The sequence below is a fragment of the Xyrauchen texanus genome, chromosome 23 (genome assembly GCF_025860055.1).
Source record: "Xyrauchen texanus isolate HMW12.3.18 chromosome 23, RBS_HiC_50CHRs, whole genome shotgun sequence".
Lineage (NCBI taxonomy): Eukaryota > Metazoa > Chordata > Actinopteri > Cypriniformes > Catostomidae > Xyrauchen > Xyrauchen texanus.
In genome coordinates, this window is record NC_068298.1 from 16,918,603 (window position 1) to 16,942,135 (window position 23,533).

Below are 23,533 nucleotides of genomic sequence, written 5' to 3' on the forward strand. Positions count from 1 at the left end.
TGTCTCTGTAATGCTTTATGGCATAGTGGCATTAAACAAGTAGTACAAAGGTCCCTTAACAGCCTATTACACAAGCTCTTGAGAGAGGTCAGTGACACTTCATTAGCTGGATCGGATCCATGTGTGCTGTTGGACAAGAATACAGCTCCCTCTCATCTCATTTTGATCAGGGAGACTGGGAGACGGTCCTTGACTTTGCTCTATACTCAACCACTGAACTTTTCATTACTTAGTCTACGAAAGAATGGCTCTTCAATTAACAGATATCATGTAAGCAGAAAACAAAGAGAAGACACCACCATGTTAAATGCAGCCCATGAGTTCAACAGTGGTCATCCTTATTTGAGTGTTCATTACAACACCAAATCGAATGTCTGAGTGTGAGCTAGTCTAAGAGTGCCTTTGAGACAAAAAATACAGTCAACAGTCTAGTCTTCCCTAGAAAGGCAATATGCAGTAACTACACCACTGAAACTATGACAAATGGCTTCAATGTTTTTTGTTTTAGTTTTTTGATTGTTCAGCCAAATGTGTTACACATAAGTAACGTACATATATACTGTACATGGTAAAGCTTCCTTATGAGAATGTAGCAATAAGAATGTTACAATCTTAAAGGCATAAAAATGTAAATACTGCCATCATTTACTTACAAAATGCAATGAAAGTGAATGGCAATTGAGGCTGTCTGTCCCCGCCCAGATCTCAAGCAAGATCTCCTAAAAAAATATGTGACTGTTGCAACATCTTTGCAAATTGACATTATGTGGTTCATTACATATATCATTGCAGTTCTGAGGTGAAATGTCCACTTTTGGCATTAAAAGTGAGTTAAATGTTCTCCCAGACAAAGAAGGTTAAGTTTAATGCTCTATCAAGTTTTAAATCAACAAAACCTACCTTCCTACCCTAAGCCTAAACCTAACCTGTTGTGTCATAAAAAGGAAATGTGAAATGAAAAACACAATTGCTGAAGAAACCACATAATTTTGTTGTGCCTGTAGGACACTTTTGGCTCACAAGCGGAAGCCGGATTGACAGTCCACAACAGGGTCTTTTATTATAAACAAAAAAACAACACTTTACAGTGGAAAGAACATAAACTCTTGCTTCCCAGAAATGCCAGCTTCCAGCACATCAAACATGCTTAGCTCGACAACTGTCTCTCTCTCGTTTGTTGACTGAGTTGCCTTTTTCTCCACCCATCTCACTGCAAACAAAGAACAGTCATTAGCGATCATTTAACCCAGGTGGAAATCCTTACCACTTTCTCTCCCAGACGAGCGCTCGACCACACCACCATCTCCACAAATGCATTCGATCAAACTGAAATAAGTTTGTAAATATAGTTGGTTATGTAATGCAAATGTTAAAATGTATCACATTACAAGTCACATGCTATAGTAAATGTAGGTGCTGTATCGTAATGAGATACTATGAGATCAGGTTGTACATCTCCTATTGTGTTCCAAAAAAATATATCTATCCCTTTATTAGTGAGAAAGTTCTGATAGAATAGCAAGTACATTTCAATATCTGCCTTGAAAACACAGCGATGCCAGAGTGCATTTTAGTGTGGATTTTGTAGCTTTTTAGACTCTGGATTCTCAGAATCTGAGCATAGTTGAGCTAAATCTGACTGTCACAGGACAGATCATTGGCTAAAAGACCATATTTTAGGTCAGTTTTGACAAAAATGTATGCGCCAGTTACTGCATTTTGCCTTTGCGTGGTAGTGTTTTGCTTTTCCATTTAGACAGAGCCCTTTTTGGGCAGGGAAGCTGGAACTAGACATAGAGGCATCAACCAAATAAAAGATGCCAGTGGAGGGAGACAAGAGAGGAAAAAACTCCCATTGGCTTTTTGGTTCTGTACCCCCCCTGGCATTACATGCAGTATGATTAGAATTCAGCTCAATCTTCCTGGGGGCTGTGTCTCTGCTTGTCCTCCTTGTATTCCAGCACAGATACATCAGTCATCACATCTGCACTGCTCTCTAATGTCAATCCATCCACATTTCCTAAAGATCCCCCCCTTTCCAACCCATGCACAAATTACACATTTTATTTGCCAGTGGAACAGAAGCACCGTAGTTGCATCCATCATAAATCCTACCAAATATCACCATGGGCACCAAGTTTAAAGTCAATCATCAGGTTTACTGGGGTTAAAAGGCAGGGGATGTAGGACAGAGTTTACTTTTCTGTACACCAGAATGGGTTTTATTAGGTGAACACTAACTTTCTGACTGTGTTCAAAGAATAGAATAAAAAAAAAATTGAGACGAACTAACTGAAACATTTTTTTTACATTTTTTTTTTTTTTTTTTTTTACATTTTTTATGCATTTGGCAGACGCTTTTATCCAAAGCGACTTACAGTGCACTTATTACAGGGACAATCCCCCCGGAGCAACCTGGAGTTAAGTGCCTTGCTCAAGGACACAATGGTGGTGGCTGTGGGGCTCGAACCAGAGTACTTCTGATTACCAGATTACCAGTTATGTGCTTAGACTCATACACCACCACCACTCATGAAACATACTACATGGGCTAAAGGAAGTGGACATCTCCTCCATTGTGTTCTTCCAACTTTGTGGCAACAGTTTGATGGCCCTTTTCTGTTCCATCATAACAATGTCCATGTGCACAAGGCACTATACATAAAGAAATAATTTACTGTGCCTGGTTTGGAAGAGCTTGACTGACTTGGGGGGATGGGGTGGGGGGTTAAGGGACCCCCCCATAAGGCCAACATAATGTAACCTTGGGAAACTGAGGAACATGAATCCATTGTCTGTCCCAGTTTTCATAAATAATCCAAACCAGATTTTTTTTCATGTGAAAATTCTAAACATGCCTGAGTGCACAGCGCGCTGTTTTGTAATGAACTTGCAGATGGTGACTAAGTGACACTGGCAGAGTGGAACCTCATTTTCACCTCATAATAATGATAAGATATAATTTTTTGATTTATGATCGTTGGAACTTCTAAATTGTTAACATTAAATCATCTTTTATCTTGAAACTTATAAGGTTAATTAATATGCACATAAGTTTGTTGATAACAGTTTTATCTAGCACTACATGTAAGCTCACCATCAAACAGATGTAAAGTTATTACATGGATACTTATGTTAAGAAATTTCTCAATTTATTTATTATGTTGTGACTTGACGGCAGTTCTCTCGTATTGCATAAGCTAGCTTACGCTACGGGAAAGATTCATCTTTTCTGAGATATTGAAGCCAAAAAAATTATCCTTAATTTTGTATCATTTGTCAACACAGTGCAGCAACTGCAGACCTTGAGCGGGCTAGCTAGCGAGCTCATTGGTTGCTCTGCGGCAACTGCTGCAGCCTATAGACGAACTTGGGCGAACTCGCGTCCAATGAGAGGCGTACGCGCGCTTACTGCATCAAAGCCCGCCAAAATGGGCGTGGCTAGAGTGCATATAAGCGTAGTTCGTAGGCTGGAACCCTGATTTTCATCTCTTCAGCGAAGCTCTTCGCATCTCTGAACTGGAAGCCGCGTCGCCGTTCGAGGGGCATCTAGCAAGCTTGGACAGTGCTCGAAGAAGCCGGCCGTCTCCGCCACCTTCAGCCATCCTGTGAGCTACGCCATCCGGCGACGTATCCTTTTTTAGAGCAAGCTAGTTCTTAACAACTTCACAAAAGAGTAACGAGCGTCTTTTTTAAGATGCCTCGCACCACTTGCGCTTCATGCCGCGCCCTCTCAGCGCCGGAGACCGCCACATCATCTGCGCTCTCTGCCTGGGACTGGGGCATGCAGAGCTCGCCCTCGCTGAAGGCGGATGCGACCTCTACCAGGAGCTTCCGATGTCGACCCCGCGGGCTCGACTCGAGCGCCAGAACCGAGCCGCCGCGCGCCTTCCGTTCGCCGCGCAGGAAAAGCGCCGCTCCCAAAGGCTGCCAGAACCGGTGATAGAAGCGACTGCCTCGCCAGAGCCTCTCCCTCGAGCATCGCTCTCACCCTCCCCGCCCCCCCGGGACACGCAGTTGCCGCCCAGCAGCCGCACTGCTGCCATCTCGGAGGACGAGGCGGAGGATAAGGGCTGTTCCATCATGGCTTCGGACAGCGAGGAGTGGTCAGGCTCCCACGCCTCCTCCTCGGCCCAGGAATCCAGCAGGACCCGCGCCGGAGTCGAAGGGGAACTAACACGCCTCCTCACACAGGCCGTCGACCGCCTTGGGCTCGAGTGGTCACCGCCCCCTGAGCAGGCTCCCAACAGACTCGACGGCTGCTTTCTGCAGAGCCGTCGCCGCGCAACACCCGCGGCCCGGGCCGCTCCCTTCCTGCCGGAACTCCACACTCAAGGGCTACTCCTCCATCCCCCCGGTCGAGGATTCGGTAGCAGCACACCTTTGCCCGCCCTCCGCGAGATGGTGGTCTAAGCCAGTGGTCACGTCTAAGGCCTGCAGAGCGACTTCCGCCTATGTTGGCCACGCCTATCCCGCCGCCGGCCAAGCCGCATCTGCTCTGCACTCCATGGCCGTCTTACAGATCCTCCAAGCGGACCTTCTTCGGGAGTGGGATGAGAAAGGCAGGCACCCAGAGGCTGTTACAGATCTAAGAAGCGCGACGGACCTTGCCCTTCGCGCCACCAAAGCTGCAGCCCAAGCTCTAGGGAAGTGCATGGCCTCGCTGATTGTGACCGAGAGACATCTGTGGCTAACGCTAGCCGACATGGGAGAAGCAGAGCGCTCCACGTTCCTCAACGCACCGCTCTCTCTGACCGGTCTCTTCGGCTCCGCGGTGAGTGGCATTGTTGACCGCTTTTCAGAAGTCCAGAAAGCCACCCAAGCCATGAACCTCTTCCTGCCGCATCGCGCTAGCTCCTCTGCAGGCCGCCCACGTGACCAGCCTCCTGCACGAGCCTCTTCACAGCGCCCAGCTCAACAAAGTCAGACTTCTCAGCGTCGACAGGGCGGCCGTTAGCGTTACGCTTCAAAGCGTGGGAAGCTATCCCAGGGATATCCAAATGGGTGTTAAGCACAATAAAACAGGGCTATTTGCTACAGTTCGATCGCCGCCCTCCCCGCTTCAGAGCGTGCTCGAAACTATTATGAACACGGAAGCAGCCTGCATGCTTCGCTCAGAAATAGCAAACCTTCTGTGCAAAAGGGCAATAGAGAAAGTGCCGCCTTAGCTGAGCGAGTCGGGTTTTACAGCCGTTATTTTCTTGTTCCCAAGAAAGACGGCGGCCTCAGACCAATATTAGATCTCAGGGGTTTGAACAAGGTGCTTGCAGAATGACCGCTCAAAATGCTTACAATCAGGAAACTCCTCGCGATACGCGCCAGGGGACTGGTTTATCTCTCTCGATCTGATAGATGCCTACTTTCAGATTCAGATAAATCCCCGTCACAGGCCATTCTTGAGATTCGCCGACGGCCAGGTTTATCAATACACCGTCCTTCCGTTCGGCCTGTCTTTAGCACCCCGTACTTTCACGAAGTGCATGGATGCGGCGCTCCCACCCCTGCGGAGTCAGGGCTTGCGTATTCTGAACTATTTGGACGACTGGCTGATTATGGCACAGTCACATACGGAGCTTCTGTCTCACAGAACAGTTCTCCTCAGCCATCTGAACAGTTTGGGTCTTGCAGTCAATTGGACCAAGAGCTCACTACAGCCCAGTCAGGCAATTTCCTTCCTTGGATTAGAACTAGACTCCGTGGCAATGACGGCTTGCTTATCTACACAGCGCGCGTGCCGTGTTCAGCGACTAGCTGCGTCCTTTCAGATGAACAGCCTCACACCTCTGAAAAAATTTCAGAGAGTGCTAGGTTACATGGCCTCAGCCGCAGCAGTACTTCAGCTGGGTTTACTCCGCGATGCTCCGCTTCAGCATTGGCTAAACACCGCGCGTCTCGCCGGGCTTGGGCCACAGGCCGCCAGCCGATCAAGGTGACTCAGACCTGTATTTCAGCTCTGCAGCCCTGGACAGTGGCCGAATGGTATCAGCGGGAGTGACGATGGGAGCTGTATCTCGCCGAAAGTCATCTCGACAGACGCGCCCAACACGGGTTGGAGCGCGGTCTGCGAGGGCTCTCCGGTTTTTGGCCTATGGTCAGTTCAGGAAAAGCTCCTTCACATAAATTGTCTGGAAATGATAGCGGTCGAGTACGCGCTTGTGCGCTTTCTCCTGGTCATTCAGGGTCACCACGTCCTGGTCCGTTCGGACAACAGATCTGTGGTATCCTACCTAAACCGTCAGGGCGGTGTCAGATCCAGGAACCTCTTCCATCTGACGAAACGCATACCCAGTGCCACCTGCGCTCACTGAGGGCGATGCACGTGCCAGGCCACCTGAACGACGGCCCAGACAGACTGTCCAGAGACAATATTCCTCCAGGGGAATGGTCCCTGCACGCTCAAACAGTCCAGACGTTATGGCGCATATTCGGCAGAGCAGAGATAGACCTCTTGCGTCAGAAGAGAACTCTCACTGCCCAATATTTTTCTCGAAAAGCGAGGACGCGCTGGCCCAGGACTGGCCCAACCGCCCGCTTTACGCCTTCCCTCCCGCCTCGCTATTGCCACAGGTAATGCAGAGGATCAGGGAAACGCGTCACTCGGTGCTCCTCATAGCCCCGCATTGGGAGAATCAGACATGGTTCCCGGAGCTTACGCAGCTGTCACTGACAGCGCCGTGGCCCATCCTAGTGAGAGCAGATCTCCTCAAGCTCGCGGCACGATCTGGCATCCCCACCCAGAGCGCTGGGCGCTGCACGCGTGGATGATCAACGACTACCCGTCGCTCTGCCAGAAGGGGTAATAAACACCATCATACACGCTAGAGCCCCTTCCACGAGAAGACTCTATGCGTCAAAATGATCTGTGTTTTCAAAATAGTGCACAACAGAGACCTGGACCCACGGACATGTGGGGTGTCGTCGCTCATGTTTTTACAAGAGTTGCTGGATAAGGGCAGATCCCCATCCACGCTCAAAGTGTATGTGGCGGCCGTCGCGGCGTTCGCTGAACCCCTGCACGGCCAGTCACTGGGAAAAACGAGCTGGTCATCTGCTTCCTCAAGGGAGCTAGAAGGATGAACCCCCCGCGCCCCCCATCGGTTCCTATCTGGGATCTTTCTGTAGTTCTCGAAACTATGAAAGCCCCCCCTTTCGAACCGCTTCAATTTGTGGATTTGAAATACCTTCCACTCAAAACCGTTTTTCTGACTGCCCTGTCATCAGTCAAACGTGTGGGAGACCTTCACGCGTTGTCTGTCAGCGCTGCGTGTCTTGAGTTTGGACCAAGTGACTCCAAGGTCATTTTTAAAGCCTAGACACGGCTATGTTCCCAAGGTGATCGGTACTCCTTTCAGAGCACAGGTCATTTCCCTATTGGCGCTGCCAGCATCCGATAGCGAACGCGACGCCAATCTCCTTTGCCCAGTCAGAGCACTGAGATTGTATACTGCGCGCTCCGCCTCTTTCAGACGCTCTGAGCAGCTTTTCGTTTCGTTCGGAGGGCGCACCAAAGGTCTCGCTGCCTTGAAACAGACACTGTCTAGATGGATAGTGGACGCTATTGCTGCCACATACGCGTCAAAAGACCTGCCATGCCCGTTGGGCATTAGGGCTCACTCCACCAGAGGCATGGCCTCATCGTGGGCATGGTCCAGCGGGATTTCCATTCACAACATATGTGTGGCAGCGGGCTGGGCTTCCCCCGCCACCTTTGTCAGATTTTACAATCTGGAAGTGCCCGCCCTGCAGGCAAAACTACTAGCAGTTTAATACGCTACAGCTCCCCTGGTGAGCTGCACTGATGGGACTCATTCCACACAGACCGGCACCGCCGCTCTGTCGTTCCCTTCCCACTATGTGCTTATGTATTACACACACACTGGCCCGCACTCTTGCCGGCCAAATATTATTTCCCCACTCACAAGGGCTCCCCCGGTCCCCCCACCCCGGGCTCATGCAGTGGATGCTTGGCGCGCATGGCGCTGACAATGGGTTCCCATAGCGTAAGCTAGCTTACGCAATACGAGAGAACCTCTCGTAAGAGAACGAATCGGTTACCTAACGTAACCTCGGTTCTCTCTAGATGAGGGAACGAGTATTGCGTAGCCGGCCGTGCTCAGCGCCACGAGCGACTTTCGCTTCATTCAATGAAAACCAGGGTTCCAGCCTACGAACTATGCTTATATGCACTCTAGCCACGCCCATTTTGGCGGGCTTTGATGCAGTAAGCGCCGGACGCCTCTCATTGGACGCGAAGTTCGCCCAAGTTCGTATATAGGCAGCAGCAGTTGCCGCAGAGCAACCAATGAGCTCGCTAGCTAGCCCGCTCAAGGTCTGCAGTTGCTGCACTGCGTTGACAAATGATACAAAATTAAGGATAATTTTTTGGCTTCAATATCTCAGAAAAGATTAATCTTTCCCGTAGCGTAAGCTAGCTTACGCAATACTCGTTCCCTCATCTAGAGAGAACCGAGGTTACGTTAGGTAACCGATTCGTTTTCCCTCAATATCATTACATTTGCAAGCCATGCTGATAAACGATATCAAAGAACACATTTTATCAAGACTTATAAATAATACAATGTATTACGCTACTTCTTACTTATAATGCTATTATAACCTGTGCATCTCTGTCATTTAAATAAAAAATACAAAAAAATTATATTAGCCTACATGATTGAGCTTAACATCTTACTCTTGTCTTACAATTCATTCAAATATAAAAAAGGAATAATTTTAATAAATATATTGAATTATTCTGTGAATTTTTCATAGGCATTAATATAGGGATTCTTTTAGGGAGTCATGCGTGCATCTGACGTAATTCTTCAGTTCAAACAGGATAGACAGTCTCGCTCTTTAACAGCTACCAAAGGTTTTCCTGCCGCCCTTATATCTTTTTTACCACGACTTTCCCTCATCTTTGCCACGCTGACATACAGAAGGTGCTAGGTGTCGCCCAAATCCAGGGCAAGATGCATGAGGTGTATGGAGCTATATGTGTGCCACAATTCTGAGTGTACAAAATTATATTTTGAGTGTGCAATATAAGCGCAAAAATGCTTTGAGCGTGTTTTTGCATGTGCAAGATCTCACTCACTCTCTTCTCCTGCTTGTTTGCTCAATAAGGTCACAGCATTATAATGTATCATAATTTCAGCCAATCACCAATGTGGTGGTAAATTGTGATTGGCTGGCTAGACCACAGATCATATTACTAATAAAAACAAGAGGAAGAGGAGAAGGGGATAGTTTGATTTCAAGAAAGGAAATGTGTAACACATTATGACCACATGCTCTTTTGTTTACAACTGTTTTTATTTAAATTTCATGTTATGTATTTTTAGTCTGTACACTGCCAATATGCTTACTAGCTAGCTAACAGTCTGGCTAGCTGTCTTAGTATGGTTCTCTTTGCTAGTACTTGGTTATCTACTTTCATCTGAAATAATATTAATTTAATCTCTCCCATGTGTAAATCTCTTTAAGACTAATGTAAAAGTGTAGTTTTGGGGAATTATATTCTGAGTGACCAGATTACAGTCTACCACGGATCAGCAACTACTGAACCTTCTTCTCTTTGTTATTATTATATTATTTATTATTTTCTTTAATAAACAAGTTATATAAACCACCTTCTTTAGTGTGTCCTCTCCTATTTTTTCAATGGCCTTGTATATTATTGTTACGGTTGTGGAAATAGGAGAAGGCAGACGAAGGTTTAGGATCCAAATGCAGTTATGTTTATTTATTAAACAAACACAAAGGAACACCCACGATGGGGAAACAAACATAAAACTAGAAAACACAGGAACTAGAAACACGGGAACACAGGCTTGGGAGGAACATCCAACCACATTCAAACAATCAAACAGGACTGACAGAGACTGAATAAACAGACAGGGTTTAAATACAAGAATCTGTGACAAAGGGGCCAATGAACAAACAGAACACAAACTAGATGACAAGGTGATTAACAGAAACCAAAGGCAAATTAACAAGGGCAGGTGAAAACAATGAACACGAGGGAAAACAAGACTGTGGAGCTACAAAAGGGACAAAAGTGAAAACTAAGGAGTACAAAAGTGACAAAAATGGTAAACAAAAGGGCAACAGTGGAACAAGACAGGGTATACATAACAATTATACATTATTATATATTATATATATATAATACAAATATTATATATTGCCTAAATGAACATGCTATTCTTGATAATAAATTAGAAAAGCTATTTATGTTTGCATTTCAAAGCTGTGGGTTATTAAAATTGATTAATGAGAAGAAATGTTAGAAAAGGAAAAGAGGCTAATTGTGTCTCCTGTCATAGTTTGGGGTCAAATGTACAGTACAATATATTGAAACTCAATCGTTTGAGACAGCAACATTTTTTTTAAATATAAATAAATCCTTAGCATTGCATGATCCCAGGCTACTATATTTTGAAAAACTTACATTACAGTAAGTTAACCCTTACAGTATTGTTGGTATGTATATAATGGGGTAAATATATTTTGTAATGATACCTACATTCAGTATATAAAGTGTTTACTGAACATGGAGCATTGCACCTGTTAGCTCTCCTGGTACATTAGCATTGAGATGTTCATGGTTGCTGTAGCTACCTCAACAGTCCAGTCGCAGAGTGCTTCTAAGCAGCTTCTAATAGCTAAGGGAACTCATCAAGAGCTCTGACCAGGGGTGATCTTAGGATTTCAAACTTAGGGGCAATGACCCTACTAGTTGTGCACACTTAATGTATTTCACTCTTTAGCATAGATAGTGTATTTGTTTTTGTTGTTGTTTTTTTTTTTTACTGTGTTTACATAATTCAAGATAGCTGGCTAATATTCTTTCAGAAATGTGTCATTTTCTATATTAAACACACTTATAATCATAAATAAAAATTATCACAAAATAATATTACTACAATAAATATCACATTTAGCTTGGTTGAACTTTAGTGGAGTGAATTAACGCCAGATGATGTTTCTCTGTATGTCATTAACTTTGAGTCTTTTGAATTCTTTCAAAAGAGAAAATCTCTCCAAAAAAATATTTTATTTTAATAGAATAACTCTGGTAAAATAAAGTTTTTTTTATTATCTATCTGTCTGTCTGTCTGTCTGTCTATCTGTCTATCTATCTATCTATATATAACTTACAGGGTTGGGAGTGTTACTTTTGAAATGTATTTCACTACGGATTGTAATTTGTAGGTCAAGGTCAGTAACATATTCTAAATACTTTGGATTATTTCTTCAGCACTGGTAGATTTTTTCACTTGTTTTTACTTTAAAGATTCTGCCAGTACAGTAAGACAGAATACACAATATATTAGATTTGTTCACTTAATCGTTCAGATAACCATTTTTGTAAATAATTTATTCAAATCAGTGTGTCTACTAAGAGATTTTAGGAGTGTTTAAATATCATATGCGTTTCCTCTGTAAATGACAACAAAGCATATCATATTGTGAACTGCTGTGCATGACAATCAAGGAATATACAAAAAAACAACATAGCCTAAAATAATTAAAGGTTTTAATTATTCCCTGATGTCATAGTAATATAATTAGTCACTTTTACTATTAATTAATTCAGCTCCTTTCTCTCCTTGTTAAGGCTAATTTATAATTACTGAGTGACGTTTATGTTCTGCCAAAGTGTTCATTTGGTGACATTTCTCCAGCTCACACATGTCTCTGAAATTCTTGAACTAGGAGGACTCGGCTAGATGAAGAGCATTTATGACTGGTTAAAACTAATTGTGGGTGTGGTTTGGAAGAGACGTTTTTATTTGGCAGAGGCTATTTGCACTAGGTGTAAAAAAAAGCAACAAAAAGTCCATGAAGAGAAAAACCTGCATTATTGGTTTTACTTGTGGCTGGAAGAGTACATTAAACACCATGGCATCACCCTAAACAAACTCATATACGCATAATAAACACCAGCTTCATTCATCGACGGTGTGTTTGTTCGCCCATAGTATAGCTGTTTTCTTCTTCCTAAGTATAAACCAGGCTTTTAATGAGATTACCGAACTAACTGAGCGACATGCCTCCTCTCTGTTAGTCGATCATAATGATGGTGCTCCTCACTCGTTCATGAGTTTAATGAGGAAATGGGGCATATTTGTTCAGTGGGTCAAACCAATGATATACTCCTTGACAGCCCACACTCCAATGCTATTGGCTCGCACTAGTCGGTCTTTACAGTAATTGGAAAAAGCTACCAAACCACCTTGTGATTCAAACAAGTGCAGCATTGCAGCTGCAGCTGTTTAAAACACTCACGTGCTGATTGCAAAGTCACAGATTTTTAGGGGGGCTGAAGCCCTCTTAAATAGGGTCTAGTAACGCCGATGGCTCTGACTCAATTCGAACACTGCTGTGAGCCTTTCTCCCAACATCAACGCGTGACCTTTCTGAATGGAAGCAAATTCCCACATCCAACATCTACTGACAAGCCTTACCAGAAGAGTGAAAGCTGTTACAGGGGACCAACCCTTGATGCCAATGGTTTTGAAATTACATGCTTAACAAGCACATATGGGAGTGGTGTTTCGGTGTCCACATACTTTTGGCCTATAGTGTATAGGCTACTTCTGTAAATCAATGCAGACACCTGTTGTGAACTTTGGGAAACAACAACAGTTGACATGCAGGAAGTCAGAAAAAGTGGCGAGAGAGGCGATACAAATAAAACAAAGCATTAAATCTTTGCAACCCAGCAGAATGGGTGAAACCCTCGGTGGAATAAATACATTCACTACAAGGTGACAGCTATACTACAGCCCACAGTTGTTCCCATTTCCAATTAACATTAAGGTTGTCTACATTAATTTGCCACTTCAAGTCCAGCAATGTGCATCGAGTTTGGAGCGGGTGTTCCATTTAAAGCAAACTGAATATCCCTCTTTGGCCAATGTTCTTTATGTAAGTCAGAAGCATAATAAAATCATGTCAAATGATCATAATATTTTTTATTACACTGTTTTAGTAAGGCTTAAATATATAGCTCTATTGAGAAAACCGTGGCTTTGAAAGGAAAAAGTAATTAAGTACATTTCTTTCACTCATGTCTCTATCATCGTATATTTTCTGTGTCATGAAGAGGTGCATTTTGCACTATGATGCAAAGTGTGTTTTCAAGAACTACCTCTCTACAGATGCATATATGGCCATATACCAATAAAAAAGATGGGGAGCAAACAATTAGCCTCAGGTACTTCCATGGTCTCACATAATACAAGGACACCAAATTAATGTTTCTGGCTACATATGCTGGAACTGCACAGTATTGGTTCATACATTGAATCAAAATGAATAAAGCCAAAGGCTTCACCACACCACTAATTACTGCAGTCTTACCGTAAAGTCCAGAGCACAATGCCACTGGGATTTTCAGGACTGCTTGTAGCACGCTTCCAAAAAGGAAAAAAATAAAGTCCTTCAGATTGTCCTTTTACTTGTCCTACCACTTAGGTCCTAAAAAAATAGGAACTTCAAAAAGTATATTATTGCAGGGTTGTACCCAACTTCGCACACAGTCTCTTACACGCTATTGAAGAGCATGGCCAAAGATGCTTTCAAAGAAATTAATCTACAACAAAAATACTGCAAAAGGCAGAAGGGTTGACTAAATACATGTTTATCATGAATCCATGCATCCGTAGTTTTCATGATGTTTGACACATGAATGAGCATCCCAGATACTGGATACATGTGCATAAGCTTGCATAATTTGTAGTCCAATAAAATATGCTACAATCACTCTGTTCATTTTCTTAAACACTGATGAAGGTTAAAAATATGTTTAAATTCCTCTGTGAGAAGGCAAATGACTGCAAAAACCATTTTGTGACTTGCCTTTAACCCAATTGCAATCCATTTAAATCACAAATGTAAAATCTGCAAATGAGTAGAACTTCAGATTAAATGGTATTCTGGGAAGGTCACTTTATATCTCATGAAACCAGCCAAACCATGAGGGATCAGGTTTTATACTCTTTTACCTGCAAGTTGAAATAACCGGCTTCTGCATCCTTTATAACATGGTTTAAATTACTAAAATGATGTCATCAAATCAACTTTGTTGCTGTTTAATGTTTAATGGATATATGAGAACAGATTGAACAAACTGTTTATCAATTAATTTTATTCAACAATGTAAACTTTTTACATTACAATTAGTTTAATGAAATCAATAGATAAGAAACTCATAAAACGACTCGGTTACTAACGTAACCTCGGTTCCCTGAGAGAGGGAACGACTATTGCGTAAGTAGCTTACACTATGGGGAAAACTCAGTTTCTCGAGAAATATTGAAGTCTTTATGTAAAACGCATTGCAGCTGCACAGCAGACAGTGATGAGCGAAGCAGCTCGGTCATTGGCTGTGCTGCGGCAACTGCTCGAACCAATGACTGGGCGATTTAGAATTGGTGGCGCGCCCCGCTTTCGCGCGCTCATAGCCTGCTGAAATTAGCATATGAGGGCTATATAATGAGCATCCCGTCATTCCGGTTCTTTAGGTTCAATCGACTGAAGCGACTGACCAAGCACAGCCACGGCAGCTTACGCAATAGTCGTTCCCTCTCTCAGGGAACCGAGGTTACGTTAGTAACCGAGTCGTTCCCTTATCGAGAGGTCTCTCCTATTGCGTAAGTAGCTTACGCTATGGGAACCCCATGTAAAACGCCGTGCGTGCTGACTTCGCTGTATAAAGCCAGAGGCGGGTGCCTGAGCCTTAAAGCAAAGTGATGTTCCACGAGCCGGCCAGAGGCGAGCTATTTAGTGGGGTATGACAGGGCTCCTTACCTACAAGGTGGGGTGCTCCTTGTACAAACACAAACACATATCTTATGTACTGAGTTTTTGTGTACTGGTACGCATAATAAACCCTCTAAGCCGGTCAGAGACGGACCTTATAAGGGAGGAGATAATGCCCAGCATGTACATACTCCAGTTCATTCCACAGTCAGACTGATAGAATGTTGGAATGTAGTGAGGGGACCTGTAGGTTATAAAACCTGATAAATGTCGAAGGCGAGGCCCAGCCTGCCGCCGCACAAATATCTTCAATGGGTATCCCACACGACCATGCCCACGAGGAGGCCATGCTCCTCGTAGAGTGAGCTCTGACGCCTAAGGGGCATTGAAGGCCCTTGGCTTCATAAGCTAGCGCTATAGCATCCACTATCCAGCGCGATATTCGTTGCTTTGAGACAGCGAGACCCTTAGTTCGGCCGCCAAAGCATACGAATAATTGTTCCGTCTGTCTGAACAGGGCAGAACGTTCCAAATATACTCTGAGCGCCCTGACCGGGCAGAGTAAATTTGCGTCGCCTTCGTCTGCTGAAGACGATAGCGCTGCCAGAGATATCACCTGTGCTCTGAAGGGTGTAGAGAGCACCTTAGGAATGTACCCGTGCTTTGGCCTAAGGACAACTCTGCAGTCGTTAGGTCCAAATTCCAGGCAAGCAGCGCTTGATGACAGCGCGTGCAGGTCGCCCACTCTTTTAACTGAAGCGAGTGCCAGCAAGAGTGTGGTTTTGAGTGAGAGCTGCTTGAGGTGCACGGTTCGGAGAGGTTCGAACGGGGCACCTTTGAGTGCGTCCAGGACCGTGGCCAGGTCCCAGATCGGCACCGAAGGTGGGCGAGGAGGGTTCATCCTCCAAGCGCCTCTTAGGAAACGAAGGATCAGATCGTCTTTTCCTAATGAATGTCCTTTATCAGGATTGTGTGACGCCGCTATGGCAGCCACATAGACTTTGAGCGTGGAGGGTGTGCGGCCCGCCTCCAGCAGCTCCTGCAAAAAGGCGAGTACACTCGGTATCTCGCACGTTTTTTGGTTCAAGCTCTTGGTATCACACCAGTCACTGAACACTTTCCACTTTTTGGCATACAAGCGCCTCGTAGAGGGGCCTCGTGCCTCAGCAATGGTTTTCAGAACTCCACTGGGGAGGTTCTCGGGAACCCGTTGAGGGGCCATGCATGGAGGGCCCACAGATTGGGGCGGGGATGAAGAATCATCCCGCTGGCCTGTCCGAGGAGGTCTTGCCTCAGCGGAATCGGCCATGGGGCAGATTGCATCATCTGTACCAGCTCTTGAAACCATGTCGGGTTTTTCCAGAGTGGGGCTACCAGGAGCACTGCACATTTCACCTCCCTGATCTGACTGATGACCTGAGGCAGCATCGTGATTGGGGGAAAAGCATACAAGGGGCGGCTCGGCCAGATTTGGGCGAGCACGTCCGTGCTTTTTGAGAAGAAGAGAGGGCAGTGCGCGTTTTCCTTGGAGGCGAAGAGGTCGACCTCTGCCTCGCCAAAGGTTCGCCATAACCACTGAACCGTCCGAGGGTGGAGAGACCATTCTCCTGGGAGAACTTTGTCTCTGGATTGCATGTCCGCTCCTTGGTTCAGGACGCCTGGCACGTGCGCTGCTCTTAGCGAGCGCAGGTGGTGTTGTGACCATAGGATGAGCTCCCTGGCCATAGAGTGCAGGGAACTCGACCTGAGTCCACCTTGACGATTTATATACGAAACTACAATCATGTTGTCCGTTCGGACCAGGACGTGTTCGTTTTGCAGGTACGGAAGCAGGGCTCTGAGGGCCAAGGCGACCGCATTCATTTCCAGACAGTTTATGTGTAGGCGCTTTTCCGGGTTTGACCAAAAACCGGAAACAGGCCTGCCCTCGTAAAGGGCCCCCCATCCTATTTTGGAGGCATCTGTCATGATCATTTTTCTCTGCGTATTCACGCCCAGACTCACGCCGGTTTGATACCATTTTATGGCTTTCCAGGCTTTTATACAGCCGTGATTCGCTCTGATCAAAAAGTGGCCTGAGCGCCACGCGTGAGTGGGGACGCGGCTCTTGAGCCAGCGCTGGAGAGGACGCATGTGCAACAATCCTAGCTGGAGTACAGCTGATGCCGAGGCCATGAGGCCGAGCATTCTCTGAAATCGTTTGACGGGGGCGTGCGTGCCCGTTCTGAATGATGTTGCAAGGCGTCGAATAGAGAGCGCGCGCTCTGATGAGAGGCGCGCTGTCATCTGCACTGAGTCTAGCACTATTCCCAGAAAAGAAATATTCTGGCTGGGGGATAGCATGCTCTTTGCAAAATTTATTCTCAGACCCAGGCATTGTAAATGGCTTATAGTCCAAGATCTGTGTGTCATTAACTGAACCTCTGATTGTGCTATGATTAGCCAATCGTCGAGGTAATTCAGTATCCGCACTCCCGCTGTCTCAGGGGGAAAGTGCTGCATCCATACATTTCGTGAATGTACGGGGGCCAATGATAGGCCGAATGGTAGTACTGTGTACTGGTATGACTGTCCCTCGAAGCTGAATCTCAGAAAAGGCCTGTGATGAGGCGCTATCGGGATGTGAAAGTAAGCGTCTTTCAAATCCACTGATAGAAACCAATCCCGGGCTGAACTTGCGCGAGGATATGTTTGGTTGTTAACATTCTGAAGGAGCGAATCATTAACGCTTTGTTCAGATGTCTGAGATCCAGGATGGGGCGAAGGCCACCGTCCTTTTCGGACGAGAAAATAGCGGCTGTAGAAACCCGCCTAGCTCAAAGAGGGAGGAACAGTTTCTATAGCGCCTTCTCTATCAGTTTGAGCACCTCGGTGCGTAGAACATGTGACACATCTTTCCTCACTTCGTCTCGACCACCGCTGAAAAGCGGGGTGGTCTGCGAGCGAATTGAAGTGAGTATCCGTGTTTTATTATGTTCAAAACCCATTTCGGCATGTCGGGATTTTTTCCCAGGCTTCTGCTCGCGACAGATATGGGCTGAATGCCGGCTGGGGGTGTGTCGCAGTGACGTATGGGCCCCGCCGGCAAATCGCTTTGTGCTAACACAGAATCTACGGCTCTCAGAGGCGCAGGTGCGCGCTGAGCAGCTGTATTGATTGCCGAGTGCAGAGGTGCGTGTGAGAGTACAGGCACATGCGCTATTTCCGAAATGCTGACAGCATGAGTGCTTGAAACTGTATGAACAGTGTTTTGAAGTGGGGGTGCATTCATCATTATGGGCACGCGCGCCACGTTCATAAAGCTTTCCGCATTTAGCGGGGAGTTTCTTAGCTCGCGCATTACATCTGTGATGTTTGCGGCATAGCTGTTTGAAACTGTGTGGGTAGCTGTGTGTAGGGGTGCGTGCAATACAGGCACACGCGCTACACTTATAGCACTTCCCGTTTTCACTGGGGAAGTGTTTATAACTGTGGGAACAGTGTTTGTGTGTAGCGGTGCATACATGACAATAGGCACACGATCTACATGTTTGAGACATCCAGCCTGAGCTGGGGAGGTGTTTGGCACTGTTTGGACAGTATTGATATGTGGGAATGCGCACTTTAGTGTGGACATGTGAACCCCTAGTGACACAGGCAGAAAATGACTCTTTTGGTGATTTCTGTGTGTCGCCGTAAAAACGGCGTTTGATTGCAGGTGAGCGAGTTTTATGACTGGCCCATTGACTGCTGTATAGACATTTCCAGCCGCCTGTAAGGGGACTGGGTAATGTTTTGAATGTTTGAGAGGAAGCAGTCCGGCATCTGCGAGATACGTACTTCCTCTTTTTCTTCCTGCTGCTAGGAAGACTTACGAGGCTCCGTATTCAGGGTGATTCTGGGTCGAGGGCCTCGTTGCTCCTGCGGCTTTCTTCGGCCAGCGGAACGCGAGCAGCGTCGAGCGTCCTTCTCCGGTCTGCTCTTCGGATGGGAGACGGGTGGCTCTGCCCTGGCTCGCTGCTGCTACTGGGCCGGTTTTTGAGATGAGCTGGAGCGCTTAGGCAGGAAGTGATGCATAGCTTGCGAATCTTTCCGCGCCGCAGTGAAGCGCTCCGTGAAATCTCTCACCGTAGGTCCGAACAGGCCGCTCGGAGTGACAGGTGCATCAAGGAAGGGTGCTTTATCCGCGTCCTTCATCTCCATTAGCGTTAGCCACAGATGGCGCTCAAGGACGATCAAGTTAGCCATGGCCCGGCCAATGGATTGGGCGGTGGCCTTTGTGGCTCGCAGAGCTACGTCCGTAGCACTGCGCAGGTCCTTAAAAGCATCAGGTTCAGGTCCAGACTCGTCCATAGAGCGGAGAAGTTTGGCTTGAAACACTTGTAGAACCGCCATCGAATGCAGCGCTGACGCAGCTTGACCGGCGGCGGCGTATGCGCGACCGGTGAGAGCTGATGTGGTTCTGCACGGCTTCGATGGGTGAGAAGCTCTGGCCTTCCATCCAGCGGTGGAGGGTGGGCATAGATGGTTGGCCACAGTCTCTTCTAGGGGCGGAGTTGCCTCGTAGCCTCTTTCTCTCTCGCCGTCCACTGAGGAGAGTGAAGAAGAGAAAGAAGGCTTTAGGCGAGCCGAGTGCGGGGCTTTCCACGACCTTGTGAGCTCGTCGTGCACCTCAGGGAAGAAAGGAGAGGGTCTCTGTCGGGGGGCCTGCCGGCGCCCCTGCAGGAACCACTCATCCAGCCGGCTGCGGGTGGGTTCTTCCGGAGAAGATCAGTCGAGCCCGAGGTCTTCCACGGCCTTAGACAGGATACGGACGATCTCCGAGTCCATACTGGTGCCCGCGCTCGTGTCCGCTGTTGTAGATGGCGCGGGGTCGAACGAGCCCGGCCAGTCGTCAGATGCAGCGTCAAGAGAGAGGCTGTCATCCTTTCCATCGTCGTCCCCTGATGCGCCGAACGAGACGAGACCCACCGCTTCGTTGGAGGGGTGCAGGTCCGCTCTCGTGAAATGGACCGGCTGCGGGGAGACATCTGGTAGCAGCGATGCACGCGGGGACTGAGCCGGCGTGACATCACCGAAGTCGGGGTGCTCTGGCAGCCTCTGTGAGCGGCGCTTTTTCTTGCGCGGCTCGAACAGAGGTGGCAGCACGGGGGCAGCCGGCTCGCTTGCGGTGAAAAAGGCAAAGCGAGCGCGCAGCTCGGCGAGGCCCAAGGAGTCGCATTGTGCAGCTTCTGCATGGTCCAGACCCAGGCAGCGAGTGCAGAGGACGTGCCGATCTCCGTCGTGAAGAGGGCCTCTGCACGAGGCGCAGGCTGAAGGCATTTGAAACAACGCCTTGGAAAATTACTCTTTTAATTCTAAAAAGCGTCGCGGGGGCGAACGCTTGCAGAAGAAAAAGGATATGCGATGCGCGCCGGATGGCGTAGCAGAAGGCTTCGAAGGCGGCTGAAGGTGCCGGCGTCCTCTCAGCAGTCCCGCTGTAAGCGTGTCAACGGCGGCGAAAGACTCCAACAATCCGGAGGATCCAGCGAAGAGAAGGTCTTCGCTGAAGGAGATTAAATCTAAAGAACCGGAATGACGGGATGCTCATTATATAGCCCTCATATGCTAATTTCAGCAGGCTATGAGCGCGCGAACGCGGGGCGCGCCCCCATTGGTGGCGCATTCTAAATCGCCCCGTCATTGGTTCGAGCAGTTGCCGCAGCACAGCCAATGACCGAGCTGCTTCGCTCATCACTGTCTGCTGTGCAGCTGCAATGCGTTTTACATAAAGACTTCAATATTTCTCGAGAAACGGAGTTTTCCCCATAGCGTAAGCTACTTACGCAATAGGAGAGACCTCTCGATAAGGGAACTGGCATAGTCATAGGTTTGGCAATATAGTGTTCTTTTTGAGGCAATTGCATTGGGGTGGAAATGAAGATACTTGCACATAAAGCAGAATTTTTGTTGTGAGGGCCATACAGACCCCACTTTCTGTGTTTCTTCCTTAAGCTTAAAACAGCTAAGGGGAGATGTCAAGTATAGTGCCAGTCATCCATCCTGTCATTCTTCTCAATTCATCTCCTCAGCTCTCCACTGGGAAATGTAGCAACCTCAATAAACACACTAACACAATTCGCTTTCTCCAGCATGACAGGTAATTCACACTAGTTATGGCACAAGGAAATACATTTACAGCTCTCCTCTGGCTACTTCTGCAGTTACTGCTCCCCTGAAAATGACAATCCACTCAGGACACTGAGAGACATCATACAGAGTGTGAAAATAATACCATTTGAAATAGAGGAGAGAAATGAATTACATAAATAATGTTATTCTCTCATTATGATAAAGCAGTTACAATCTATGAGTAGTTCTGTTAAATTCATTTGTTATTACAGTTTTACAGACTACATATTTTCATTAGCAAATTGGCACAATCATTTTACTTATATTTACTGTATATAATAATTTTGGGTTCTTAAACAACTTAAGGTAGCCGTGCAAAATATAAAATAGTCTATTATTTTAGATGCATAATAACAATCTTTTTATGTAAACAATTACAAATTGATACATAAAGGAATATTCCGGGTTTATTACAAGTTAAGCTCAATTGACAGCATTTGTGGAATAAGTTTGATTTGAAAGTTGTTTAAATGGTAATTTTGTTATAGTGTTTGGTGTCATTAAATCATCATGACAACGAAGTTGTAAAATTGGCTATAACTTTACACAGAAAAGGTTAGTCTGTGATTGTATCAGACTAAAATCATGTTAACACACATATTGTTTATGTATTGTGGCTATACTTTAGAAACAATGAGTATTTACATTTACGGACCGGCCCCATTCACTTCCATTGTAAGTGCCCCACTGGAACCAAGATGTTTTGCTATTTATAAAGAAAAGGAGGGGCAACTCAAAAATATGGTTGTGGTCATCAATTGTTGATGAGTTTTCCAGCGGGTGGATCGCCAAACTGGATCTTACCTTAAAGCCCAGGGCACCCCGGGCAATCAAGGGCCCATGGTACAGTCCAGGACCCCTGGGCACTGCCCCCACTGGCCCGGTTGGTAATCCAGCCCTGACCACAATTGCTGTCGATCGAGCTTAACTTTTATGAACCCATTATATCCCTTTAAATATCTATTTCTAGATCTAACCCTTAGAATGAGTTTCGTTGGTGTAACCTAATATATTCGGGTTGATTCAGTGATGTTGAATTATAATTTTGATAATTCCATGTAGGCTACCACCGTTTTAGGTTAACCATTATTTTCACTGTGCGAATATAATTTGAATAGTCTAGCCTATATAAAGTTTCCAGCTATATACAAAGGGCGACAAATCACATAGCATAAAGTAGCCTACGGCAAGTTTTAAAGCACTTCTCTATATAAATAAAAGGTGTAAGTAATTCCAAGCCATAATTAAATGCATGTAAAACTTCGGAAGCTCTTTAGGCACAAGAGACATTTTACGGCAAACATAATGTCATGTAACTTATGATAAACTGAATAGCTCGGTTTACCTGAGACTGGGTTTTCTGGGGTCCATTTAATTCCCGGGTACAAAAACTGAAAAGACGAGCGCACTTCGCGACAGTCCAGCACCGGGCTATTCGGTTGCGAGGACGGTAGTAACAGGACGCACAAGATCAGTGCACCTTTCAACTTCAGTCCAGTCATTATGAATCCAAATGTGATGAAAGACAGAAAAATATGAACCAAAAACACTTCCGTGTGATAGATGTGATTAAATACTCAAAGGACCTGCGCAGGAACGTTCTGTGTTGCCTAAAGTGGAAAGATAGCGATGTGTTGGACTCAGCGGTAGCATCACTTGCTCCCTGAGCGCTGTGAAGTGAGTCTGAGGAGAGGAGTCCTAGAGCTCTTGATCTCCACCTCATTAACAGCCCCAAACTTCATGCTCACAAATCAAGGTCACATTTCTCTGTTTGAGGAGGGGCTATGGGATTTACATAGGACACTTTACAGAATTACAGATGGAGCCATTTGGTTTTAAGCACCTTCATTCACACGAAAGTTGCAATTGTGAAGAAAGAAGGCGTGCTATAAATCAAGTACATTGCTGCTTTCATGCGCACACTGAGACCAGGTCGAGTGTAAGGTACTATTAGGCTGCACAGAATGCAAAATTAAGTTTTAATTAAATCACGTCTTCAGCTAATTTAATTTGTAAAAAAAAAATGCAATTGGTAGCAATGGGTGGAGGATTGGCTTTTCCCTTAATAAGTGTATCATTGCCTGTGTCTAATACATTTACTTTAAAATTGATTACAATACGCAGACCAAACGCATTTGTAACAATTTCAGTTGGCTGCTGCCATCTAGCGTTTCTAAAGGTTACTACTACAGACAGTAACTAACAAATCTCTGGAACCAATTGCATTCAGCGAGGCAGTTTCGATTATAGGTTTTCATCATTTTATTAAGAATATAATGCACTTTGAAGAAGCATGCTTATACATCCAAAAAAAAAACTAAACAAAACAAAAGCAGTAGGCACTGAAATCTAGCGGATTACAGATGGATACCGTGCAATTTTTATTGAAGATTTTGGTCATTGTTAAAATTGCAAAGTCATCCACCCGAAAACAGCAAGACAAATATTTGCAAGCAAAATCCACTGAAAACAGTATAAACGAAACAGCAAAAACATGTTAGGTGATCTAACATTCATAACAGAAATACATTATTTATTAGTTATGTTTATTAAAAATATATGCATCTAATATTGATGACATCTTGTGTCTTTTATTACTTTATCACTGTAA

The 23,533-nt window shown here is 45.7% G+C and overlaps 1 protein-coding gene across 1 annotated transcript in view; it reads right to left on the reverse strand.

Annotated features, from left to right (window-relative positions):
* Nucleotides 1-22,592, reverse strand: part of LOC127617232 (glypican-3-like) — a 193,456-nt gene extending 170,864 nt beyond the window's left edge. The window contains exon 1 of the mRNA XM_052089171.1: nt 22,268-22,592. Coding sequence (XP_051945131.1) covers nt 22,268-22,424 — 157 coding nt within the window. The 5' untranslated portion in view covers nt 22,425-22,592. The remainder of the gene's footprint in view (nt 1-22,267) is intronic.
* Nucleotides 22,593-23,533: the final 941 nt, after the last annotated feature.